Raw genomic sequence first — 12370 nt, 5'->3', positions numbered from 1 at the left:
CTGGACATTTAGGTTGAGCAGTTCTATTTTATGGTTAATATTTACTCCATAATGGTAAGTGATTAAGAAATAAACTTTAGGATTTTTTTTTAATCTGCTCCCCCTCCAAGTATATAAAGACTTTAACAATCATGCTGAAATTTAGAGATTTAAGACCCAACTTGGCTTGTTTAATTAACAAGACCAAAACCACAACATTCCAGTCTAAGTTCAGAAAAAATCTTGAATTTTGGATAATCAAAATAGAAAATAATGCTGTTTTTTTTTTTTTTTTAATTATAAGAACTAGACAACATTAACAAGCAAAAAATTTAATCCAGAAGAGATCTATGGGACTCCTTCTATGCCAGTGGCATACAGAACCTTACTGTTGGCATATTTTTGGCTAGTGGCACAGAGCCAAATGCTCATTGAATTTCCTCTACCCATCAGTAAAACTATGAAGTTCTCTATCAGAAACAGGTCTGGGAACGAACTACATTTACTCAGCACCTGGACTGAGAAAAGCCTCACAGCAAGGTGGTGTTACTGAAACTCCATCAATTCACTCTTACTACTTTGTTTCCAACCTGTCATAAGGACCCATCAAATCTATGCTTCCATGCAGTCTGCAGCAAACACTAAGAGAATGCCAGAGTAAGGCATGTGAAAAGCGAAGTTCACTCTCCTGATAAAATTTAAAAGGTTCAATAAAAACAAAAAGGTAATAGGAGACAAAGACAATAAAGCAAAGGGTTAAAACGGCCAGGTGCTCGGCTCTCTGCCAAGAGCACACCTGGTGCTTTAGAAACACCCTTTATATACTGTTTCTACTGCATGGACTTGATGCATTTTCAAACTTTGCCAGGAACTGTTTTGCATGGCCACTCCTTGGATCCGCTTTTTTAGAGCATGCGCATTTCTTGGCTTTGCAGTTTTAATTCCTTTCTCATCATCTTTTAATTTGGGCTTTGGCTTCTTCCACAGGCAGTGAGTGTTGATAGCAGCCTGGGCCCCATCATCTGTTCAATGGAGGTTATCCTGCCCTTTCAGGCAGGACCTGAACATAACACCTAAATTATTCTGACCTACACCTAAATTCTTGCTAATAGCAGGAGAAAAAGACTACGCTCACACAGCAAAAGCCGTTCTAACATTATACATGTAACATTCATCTTAATACATGTGAAAAGCCAACATCACAATATGCATTTATAACAGTCAGATAATTTACATACTGAAAAAGTCACTAGGACAACCAAAGATGCCTGAAAATTGCTTTATTTGTTCATAGGATTTGTGCGTTACAGCAAGCATAAGTTTAGCTACCATGGACCAAAGTCTGGAAGAACATTTCATGTTAACCATTGAGATATACAGTGAGTAGAGCCCACATCTGCAAACAACATGCTGTTTTTATATTGCTGGAACCTAACATTCACAAGTTACAGATCCTTGATATCCTTCTGGACGTTCCACAGTGTGTCTGCACTCTGCCTCAGCTGGGTCACCTCATCGTCCTTCAGCTTTTGGTTGATGACACTTGTCAGGCCAGAGGCACTTAGGACAGAAGGCAGGCTCAAGAAGACATCATTCTGAATGCCATACATGCCCTGTCACAAACAAAAGAGATCAGACAAAGGCCTGTCACCACAGATTTGTGATTGGTTTATGCTGCAGAGAACCTCCTCAGAGCAGAGCTCAAAAACCACTGTTTTACAACCTGTAGAAAAATTTCAGCCATGAAGTATTCAAGAAAATAGATAGTATAGAGCTGTTCTGAACCAAATGCCTGGCAATACCAAACAGCTGATGGCAGAAACCCCACCTTCAAACCTCTCTCTCATTTTTAGTTCTATATAGCAAGGAACTGAAAAGATTTAGACACAGGATTAGGACAGGCCAACAGAGGGAGCAGTTCCCCCTGCTCAGAGCCCTTGCTGCAGCAGAGCTTGTGGAGCTGGTACAGACCACATGCAGCCACTTACACCAGCTATAAAAGGACAGTGGTTCCTGGAATCACAGCTGGACCTGCAAGAAAACTTCCACTTTTACACTGAAACGTCCTTTCAAGGAATCTGCCTATGCCATACATGGCAAAACTTCACAAAAGGGTAGGTCTGCACACAGAACTTTATTTTCAGCTCCATACTTGTGAGAGTAGGCTAAGAGGTCAGCCTAGAACAAACAGCAATAGTAAGCTGCCATTTGAAATTCAGAGTAGTATTTTACAAAGCTTTCTTCATTCAGCATCTTGCTAACTGAGGCTATTTAGCTTGTCCAGAACAATAAAATGAGCCACAGTGCCCAAGTAGCTGTCAATTCTTACCTTTACCAGAGTAGCAACTGAATGAATCCGGAACAGGTTCTTCAGTATGGTCTCACAGAGGTCAGCCACACTAAGGCCAATAGCCCAGTTTGTGTATCCCTTTAGTTTGATCACCTCGTAGGCACTAAGGAAACATTGAAATACAACTTCATGGAGAAGCATCAAGCAAGTCACTGCAAATTACAAGTCTTAAAACGAGTGAATGTCAGCCATTTTAAAGTTTTCAAACTCCTGAAACACACTAAGTTTTGGAATTAAAATGTCCAAGTTATGTATTTCGACATTAAAGCATAAAATCTACCTTATCCCCTATGCATAACAAAGAATCCTGCTGTTCTCACAGGATTAGCTGAAAACAAAATTAGATGCCATCTAGAAAGAGATCCTAGTGTTAAGTAGAAAACCACACCTATACCTGACAAGTTCACTGTTTCAGTCAGGGGCACAATGGAATAGGTAAACATTTAAGAGTCAAGGCACCACTACATCCTGAGGTTTTTAGCCAACATCGGCACACACTTTATCCCAGTGAGCATATATTCACTTCACAGAAGACTTAGCAACATGTAGTCAGCTGTGCACAAACTCTCCTGCATCCCTGAACAGAATTTTCCCCAATTCCAGCACTCTGCTCACAGAAGCATGCTCTCTTTTCCTGGGCTTGTGCCCTTTGAACTAAGTTACCCATTGAAGAAGCTCATCTGGGAAAACAAGCACCCACAGCTCTAGGTGCTCCAGCACTTGAGTAGGTTTGTTATGCAATAACTTATCTCTCTGCAGGATAACAAATCTTACCAGCTGAAATCATGCATTTCTGTGTTTAAAAAAACAGTCCCACTCACTCAAGCAATGCTCTACCTAAGAGGGCATGAAAGCTGCACCAGAACAGAGGCAGAGTGCAGACAAACTGTTGTCAGCATGGCATCCATCCACATTCATCATACCTTGCAACCACTTGTTTGTGGATCTCCTTCCAGTTCTCAGGATCACTGTCAGTTCCCATGGCAGGATTCAGCTCCTGGAGGCAAACCCCTGCCACGTTCACTCCGCTCCAAACAGCCACTGCAACAGAGGCAGGACATCAGTGCCAACAGCACTTGGCAACTCCTTCTCCACCTTTCCTAGCTAAAATAATTGGAAACAAAGTAGGAGCAGCCAGAATCACAACAATGGTTGAGGCAGGTTTTAAGTTTTTATTAGCTACAGTTGAATCTGAGAAGTCTGGGAGTCAAACATGAGACTGTTTCAGTACTGGCACTTTTACAAGTCACTTGTAACATGTGACAGCAGAACTTTCAGACCCTGGAAGTTTCTGAAGTCAGAAACATCATATTCTAGTAAAAAGTCACATTTTAGCTACCCAGGATTTTAGAGCTGATTTTACTCAGACCTGCAGCATTTGCAGTTTCACTAATCAGTATTAGGATTGGCCTTCAAGAAGTCCGTTCTTATTTACACAAGTAAGAGGATAACAATAAGCAAGCTTAGAATATCAAGAAAGGAATTTGCACCTCTCCCTGCATCCTGGAAGCTCAGAGGCAGGCTCAGTCTCTGTTTCTGGGAAGTAAGCAGGAATTTGGAGTTACTTCAAAGCAAAACCAGCTGTGACACTGACACAGAATAAGCTCTGCATGTACTCAGCCAAACTCTGCTTCCATCGGTGTAGGACTGGTTACAATAACTGCTGCTGTCAGCTATCAGTATCAGACACTGCACTTGATCAAATGCAAAGGGACAATGAAGAGGTGACTCCCTTAGAAATACACAGCACGAAAATATAAAACAGTAACAATCTACATAAACGTTCTGCTGCAGTATTTCAGACTTGGAATACATGAACTGTCGCCCTGAAAACTCAGCTTCTGAGCTTGCTGACATAGTTTTCTAAGACTTTCCCAGGACAGTAACTGTAAACATAGAGATAGGTATACATTCTTTCTGTTACACATCTTGTCATGGCCAGTGCAGTGGGAAGGTGTTATCCTAACCATCCAATCCCTGGCCGTGGTCAGAAACTTATAAATCCTGGGAGGAAAAATAAAGTCTTTTCCTTTCACCACACCTCGAGCTGTGTCCGTGTGATCTACTCAGCACCAGCGGCAACACATGAACTGAATTAGGACAGATAAACTTTTTTGATTTCACATTTTAAAACTACCTCTGTTTCAAACAGCAAGGAGAAAAGTCACAAAATAAGGTAAGGGATAATTTTGTTAGCCAATAACAAGCTATGCTATTGACCTAGCAAGTGCTGATAGTGATTTCAGAGAACTGTGCTACAGGCTATTGAATGGTACTCCAAAAACTGAGGATAAAGAGGAGGACCAAGCTGTAGCCTTCACAACAGAACCTCACAAAATTGGCCCTTTCAGTTCAGGCTTTAATTGTACAGCCACAATCATATTTATTAAATATGTATAGGTAGATTTCCTGTAGATTTCCTCAACTCTAATCTTCATAAAAATACAGCAAAGTACCAAGTTACTCAAGCTCAACTGCAGCTATTCCTTCAGAATCTTGTAACAAACCTCAGGCCTCAACCTCTGATATGATATTGCTCATTCCCAGGGAGGTCAGAACTGCTCCTTACCACTGGAATCACCGTGCTCTCCCAAGATCCAGCCATGGCAGCTGCTTGGATGGATCCCAAGTTTCTCAGACATCAGATAACGGAATCTGGCTGTGTCCAGATTGCAGCCACTTCCAATCACACGGTTTTTTGGCAGCCCACTCAGCTTCCATGTGACATAGGTTAATATATCCACTGAAAGGAAAAGCATGCATGGCAAATGAAACTCCACTCACACCAAGAATGCTCCAACAATTACCTTACTGAGCATAGCAGGGCAATCAAGAGGACTCAAAACACAGCTGTGTTCACTGGTAAAGGAATTTTGGACCTGACTGTTTGGGGGATTAAAATGGATACAGTGCTTGAAATTTTGAACAGTAGCTTGATGGGTCCTAAGAAAATTCGAGGAAGGTCTTTAGAGATTAGATTCCTACCAGCTAAAGTTGGTCACACTTTTTTTGGTCACAATTAAAGCCCTAGGGCATTCAGAACCGGGACTGATCTCATGTGGATAAAACATTCCAGCAATTTCCTGAATAATGTTCCCTTCCAGATCACCATCACGACAACAGGTTAAACAATTTACAATCAAAAGTCTGAGATTTACATACTCTTTGTAGTTGGAAATTCCTTCAGTTTAGTTTCTTGATCTTTGCACTAAGCACTTCCTGCATCTACCACCTCTGCAGCATGAAAAGCCAGATGAGCAATGTGCTTTAGCTGCATGTGTTTCTAAAAATACAGTTTTAGGAAAAAATCCAAAGCTAGGTTGGGCAGACAGAAGGATGTGAACAGAGAGAAAAACTCAAATCCACAGCTCAAAGCAACAACAATAACCAGGCTGCAGGAACTGACTCCAACTCTGAGGAGCCAGGCAGTTCTCAGGAGGCAACACATTTGTGTAGACAGATCTGAAATGCATTATTTGCTCTGCTCAGGCACCAAAGCACAGTTCATACCTCACAAGAGGCATGTTCCCTACAGCTTCAGCTGGGGCAGGGAAGGGCACCAAGGTTACACCTCCTTTCTCATGGGGTCTCAATGACCTTCACTATATAAGACTAGTCGACAAAACCCCACACAGAGAAAACAAAGGATTATAAAAACAATTCTGAAAAAGCACCATGCAATTCTCCTCCTGCAGCTGCTCTGCTGGAGAGGTTGACAGGTTGAATTCAACCTTGATACAACAAGAACTGCCTGATCTTTGTCTCAGTTTGGTTTTCAGGTAAGTGATTAAAACTGCTGCAAGTTACTGTATTTGCTCAAAACACCGGCTAATTGTACACCACTGAATTACTCAACCCCCAACAGAGCATACACTGGTTCTACTCTGCCAGGTTATCTTTAAAAGCAGTGTCACTTCATCACCACAGTTCTTCAGTGCTGGCTTCAGATGTTGAAGTAAGCAAAGACAACCCTACAGGGACGCCCTACAAAGCCCATCAGAACATTTACAGTCACCTTTAGACATCCAAATATCCAAACTGTTTCAGTGCAATGAGATACTTGCAAGTGAGCATACAAATATACGTAATTAACTCTTTTTCTGTTTTAACTGAACTGTGGAGTACAATCAGCCCTTGTTTCACCATCGCCTTCAGCATGCAAATTCTTTCTCCTGAAAACATAGCCATGACTATAGGACAAGTTCTTCATGCTGAAAAACAGCCCTATCCTATCCAGACACAAAAGCTATCCATTAGAGATAAAAATTTTAAACCTTCTATTGCTTAAGCCAAAGTATGCAAAGAACCTAAGTATTTATCACAAAGCATTCTTTTAAAATATGGACAACACGACAAGTTCTGAATAAAGAGAGCATCAGAAAGTACAGAGTATTTATCTGTACCATCAGATGTCCACAAAAAGCTATTAAGTTTCAAAAATTTGTATTTGAAGAGATTTTCTGAGAACTAACTAATGTTTTATTTTGCCAAACCAAATATGTAAGTATTTAGGAAAAGACTGCCTTACCTGGATTGGAAACCACCAGGATGATGCAGTTGGGGCTGTACTTGACAATCTGAGGAATGATGAATTTGAAGACGTTCACATTCCTCTGCACCAGGTTGAGCCGACTCTCCCCCTCCTGCTGACGGACTCCTGCAGTCACCACCACGATCTTGGAGTTGGCAGTGACAGCATAGTCTAACCAGAGCACAGGGGAGAAGATACAGAGGGTATTTAAAACAATTCCACTAATTCAGTAGCACTGTGTTAATACCGGAGTTACAGGGAGCTTCTGCACTGTGCATTGCATTCAAACCCAAAAACACAAGACATCAGTTTGAAAGCCAGCACCATCTCATAACACTGACCTAATATATCAATATGTGGGTGTTGAGAGTACATTTAACCATTCTGACTCTTATTTCCACTATGAAAATAATACTATTTCTTCTATATACAGTTTCACTAAAATCAATTTTATTAAACAAGACACAAATTGTAAAGAGATGTAAGAGAGAGCTACTCCCATTATGGTGTTCATCCTCACTCTAACTCATACATTTCAACTTCTTCAATGCCAAATCCTAAGAGTTCTTTGGCACTGCCCAACTAATTCTCCACTATTAAGCAGAGTCACAGAATACCAGTGTTAAATCAAAGAAAGTGAAGTGCACCTTTGTCTGCCACGATCTTATGAGTGTGAAGGAACATGCTCCCATGCTGCAGGTCCATCATTTCTCCTTTTAGTTTGTCTTCCATAACATCAACCAAAGCAAGCTCATCACAAAGACCCTGAAAACAGCAAAATTTGGAGTCAATGAAGAAGTTCACATGCATTTTAAAGTTAACCCAGAGTTGAGCTAAATTACATTTTAAAGTAACACATTTCACCCATCTGAAAGCATCTCTTCTCCAAATAAACCAGCCCTATCTTGGTGTTCTGATGCATCTCACAAAATCTGAGGCTGCTACAGCACAGCTTCATGGAACTAACTCAGACTTTCCAAACACAGTGCACAGCCAACCCTTTGCTAGGAAAGCACTTCTTAGTTTAGTTATTACCTTTGGAAAAAAGTTGCATCTTTCAGAGTTGTGGCAAACCCTCTAAATCTATCCAGAAAATAGGCCTGCTTTAAATATTTAAATAACTGAAAGAACACACCATGTAATTATCAAATAAGTATTCTCTTTCAACATGCCATCAGTCAATTCATTTCACAAAAGTTGACTTCCTCAACACTAAAATTGAGAGAAAAAGGATTCTTGGGCTGTTTTTCTCTACAGGAGCTACTGTGTGATATTAACATGGCAGAACAGATTTAGCTTCCATTTCTAAATCAGAATGGTAACATCAGTGATTTGCCTCTAACTGAGCCAGAAGTAAATAACCAATTTTGGTTATTTGGTTATATTTGGTTATTTGGTTATATTTGGTTATAGTGGAAATTTTAGAGTCATGCAAATTTATATATTTAATACCACACCAACAATCTGAAATCAGTACTAGAGCCAAGCATCTTGCACAAGTCAAATCCACGCCATATTGGGCAGCAGTGGCTGAACATGTGCCAGCAGAGCTGGCCAAAAAGGTCAAAGGCATTCTGGCTGTATCAGGAATAGTGTGGCCAGCAGGACCAGAGAGAGCAGTGCCCCTGGGCTTGGCACTGGTGAGGCCACACCTCAAATCCTGTGTTCCCTCACTACAAAGACATTGAAGGGCTGGAGTGTGTCCAGGGTAGCTGTGGAAAGGGCTGGACCATCAGGAGGAGCTGAGGGAGCTGGAGGAGCTCAGCCCGGAGAAAAGGAGGCTCAGGAGGGACCTTCTGACTCTGACAAGAGGGGGCAGCCCAGGACGGTCAGGCTCTGCACCCAGGAAACAAGGGACAGGACACAGGCTGTGCCAGGGGAGGTTTACATTGGACAGGAGGAAAAAATTCATGACCAGAAGAGTGGTCAGGCATTGAAACAGGCTGCCCAGGGAAGCTGTTAGGTCACAATCCTTTGATGTGTTTATAAAACTTTTAGATGTGGCACCTGGGGACATGCTGGACTTGGCAGTGCTGGGTTGGTTGGTCTCAATCATCATAAGAGATCTTTTCCAGCCCAAATGATTCTATTACATTATTATAATTCAGCTACAAGAATCAGATGGTTTTATTATAAAAACACTTTATACTGCAGCTTGTACATGTGAGAGAGTAAAAGCAGAATCCTGATTAAAATAAACTCCATGTTATCATCCATGCTTGAAGAATTTAAAACCAGTTCGTTTTCTGGGTTTGGTCCATACTGTTCATTAACATTAAAACTTTGTGCTTAGGTATCTGACAACACAGTTTGATCCTGCTTAGAGAAATGCAATAAACGAATGCTGAATTGTGGTTCAGTTTGTGGTAACATCACCTTGCTCCCTCACAGGTTACAGCACTTCAAAACCAACTGATTTCAGACCATGAGAGGCAATAATGTGCTTAAAAATATAAAAACCCACAATGAACTATCCCTGTTTTTCCATTAGATTTCTTCCTTATTTATTTAAAAACTATTTGCCACATTTGCATCAGTTTCACACTTAGTTTCACTGTGGCCTGCTCTGTCAGTTTTTCCATGCTCACAGGGCTCATGAATATCAGCAAGTGAAAGGCCTTACCTTTTTTTTTTTTTTAACAATTAAATGCATTAAACATGCATTAAAACATACATCCTCAGGGTAATACACTGGAGGATCATCAACAGCAAAATACACGGTTTATTCGTACAACCAAGATTTTTCAGCTGACTGTGAGATACCTGATTCAAGATCTGCCCCTGCAAGGGGGCAGGGTACATCTGCTGATGCCTTCTTTTAAAAACAAAAAAAAAAAAATCTGCAGTTTCCATCTTTTCAAATTTAGTGAATTCACAATATTCTCTAAAAACTAAGTGCAAAGAACAGGACATCCTCGTTGATTAATAAGCTTTTACTTTGCTCAAAGCCTGCACCATGAGATTTGACAAAAATATCCCACAAACCAGTAATAGGAAAAGTCATAATAACCTCTAAGTCCAACCCTCTGTTTTTAGTTATTTAAAAACTAGCTAATACCTCTCTGGAAAAAATAAAGTCACATAAACAAGCAAAAAGGGCTTAAGAGAAATCAAAAAGCTGCTGAGGGGGATAGCATTATTTTTGGCTACTAGGGCACATATTCTTTAAAATAATAAAAAGCAAACCCTCTTAATTCCTATCCTGTAATTCACCTAGATTTTTGCTCTGTCCCCATTCTTTGTCCAGCAGAGCTCCCTCACCAAGCAAACTCCAGCTTTGCTGTGGGAGAATAAAAACCTAAGACAAGAATGAGAAGTTTGGCAGGGGCTGCTGAGTCAGCCCTACCTACATTTTCCCAGCAGCTGGGAAAATCATTCTGCCTAAAGAGACATTTACTGCTAAGCACAGCCAGAAAGGTGAGAGAACAAGGAAAGGCTGAATGTGGAGGTCAAGCTTGTAGGTCACTGCTTGCCTACCCAAACTGCTAATGATTCATTCCTGTGCCAACCTCCCAAACGTCCCACCCTTTGCTAAGACAGGCAGTGCAGAGCACGACAGCACGGGAGCTTGGAGAGCACGCTGTCCTTGAGCCGTACCTTCCCAAGGATGCTGATAGCAGAGGCCATCCCAACCTGGCCAACCCCCACAACCGTGATCTTGTTGTTGGGAGCCTTCGATGCCTCTGCAATGGGGCTGATCAGCTTGTCCTTGACAGTGGCCATGGTGCTCTGTGAGGAGAAACAGAAAGATGTGGATCAGAGCGGGCCAGAGGGAGCTGAAAGTCATGTTGTGAATGGGGGAGTCACCTGCCACAGCCGCCTTTACGTAAGGCGGCTCCAGGCACGCTGCCCTTGCTCGCAAGGCTCCTTCCCAGCCACGAGTCACCCCACACCACCCACACACCGCGGGGCTCTGGGCCCTGCCTGTACCCGGCCAGGGGCTGACCGGGGGAGGTTTCGGCAGCACACCCCGCTCTCGGCGTTCCCAGGGCCGCCCGCCGGAGGGAGAAATTCCATCACCGCTGCCGGGCCCTGAGCATTCACCCCTCGGCACACCGGGGGCCCGGGATGGGACACCACGAGCCAGCCGGGTTGCAGGGAGCGGGCTGGGGCTTCCCCGGTTCCTTTCCCCGGGCCCTCGAGGCTCCCTGGGGCCCACGGCCGCGCCAGGCCGCAGGGCAGCCAGAGGCACCGGGGCACCCTGAGCACGGCTGGGGACCAGCCCGGAGCCACCGCCCGGCTCCGGCCCCCACCCCTAACACTCGGCAGCCACAGCCCAATTTAAGCCATCCCAGACGCAAATCCTCGGGGCCCGCAGCCTGGCTCCGGCCGCCCCAAACCCCAACCCAAACATCCGGGAACCGCAGTTCGGCTCCGGCCACTCCAGACCCCAACAAGAACCCTGGCGAGCCAGGCGCGGCCACCCCAGTCATCACCCGCTGCCCACGCAGGGATGCTCGGCCCGCGGCAACGGCACAACCCCGGCGGGATCGAGCCACCCGGGGCAACAGTGACGGGCCGGCTGGGCGGGCATCCAGCAGCCCCCGTCCCGGAGCGGGGTCTCCCCGTACGCACCGGGCAGCGGGAGCAGCGCAGAAGCGGCGAGCGGAGCGCGGTGTGCGGCGTTCGGCCAACGAGAGCTCCGCAACGGAAGCGGCGCGGGGCTCGGGCAACGAGTGCTCCGCACCTCCGCTACGGGAGCGGCGGGGAGCCCGGGGCTCGAGCAGCGAGCGCTCCGCAGCGGAAGGGGGCGAAGGGAGCCGGGGGCTCGGGTCTCGGGCAATGAGCGCTCCGCAGCGGAAGGGGCGGTCCCGGCCGCGGCACCGGGGGGAGGCGGCGGACGCGCGCTCAATCCCCGCCAAGGACGGAGCCTCAAGGATGTCGCTGTCCCGGCCCCGCAGTGGCGCAGTGCCGGCCCGTCCCTGGAGCTGTGGCCCCGCTGGATGCGCGGCCGGGAGCAGCGATGCTTCTTCTGGGGAGCGGGCACTGGTGGCCTCGGCAGCGTCACTTTCACAGGGGACGACGGGGCTGTTGGTCCCTGGCATCACAGAGCCACAGGCTTGGCCAGAGTCGTTGCAAGGGAGGTTAAAATACGGGGAAAATAAAGTACTTTACCTGATCTTTCGGGGAGAGGTTGCTCAAGTTGGGGATATCTCCTCAGTCAGGGTTATCTGATTTTTGCGCTCGCTGATTTCTTGCCTTGGGGCTGACTCCGGTTGGATTTTTGGTGGTTGGACGAATCCCTTCTGGAGGCACGGAGCGATGCCTTGGCCGGAATAAGGGATGTAACCTGAGGCAGGCCAACAAGGAATGTAACCTGAGCGGAGCCTCACCACCACGCCTCCTCCCTCTCCTTGGGCTGCGGCCAAACGCGCATCACATTCATTCTATTTAGCGATATCCAGTAGAGCATCCCTTTAAAATGGTAATAAGCGTGAATGTAGTTTAACGCCTTGTTAAAATAATAAGCAGCCCCGGCACTGTAAATAGCAATAAGAGTCAGGTATTTT

The 12370-nt window shown here is 44.8% G+C and overlaps 1 protein-coding gene across 1 annotated transcript; it reads right to left on the bottom strand.

Moving 5' to 3' along the window:
- Window positions 1–1244: 1244 nt before the first annotated feature.
- LDHB (lactate dehydrogenase B) lies at window positions 1245–12155 on the bottom strand. The gene is made up of 8 exons (XM_014262367.2): window positions 11976–12155; window positions 10458–10589; window positions 7508–7625; window positions 6858–7031; window positions 4899–5072; window positions 3253–3370; window positions 2309–2432; window positions 1245–1592 (listed from the first exon to the last, which is right to left on the bottom strand). The coding sequence occupies exons 2-8, from the start codon at window positions 10581–10583 to the stop codon at window positions 1425–1427; spliced, it is 1002 nt and encodes a 333-aa protein (XP_014117842.1). The 5' UTR covers window positions 10584–10589; window positions 11976–12155; the 3' UTR covers window positions 1245–1424.
- Window positions 12156–12370: the final 215 nt, after the last annotated feature.

Source organism: Pseudopodoces humilis, chromosome 5 (assembly GCF_049639895.1).
Source record: "Pseudopodoces humilis isolate 2021_Gansu_Grassland_sample_001 chromosome 5, ASM4963989v1, whole genome shotgun sequence".
NCBI lineage: Eukaryota > Metazoa > Chordata > Aves > Passeriformes > Paridae > Pseudopodoces > Pseudopodoces humilis.
Note: the sequence above shows the minus strand (reverse complement) of the source record. Positions and strands in the feature narration are given on the sequence as shown.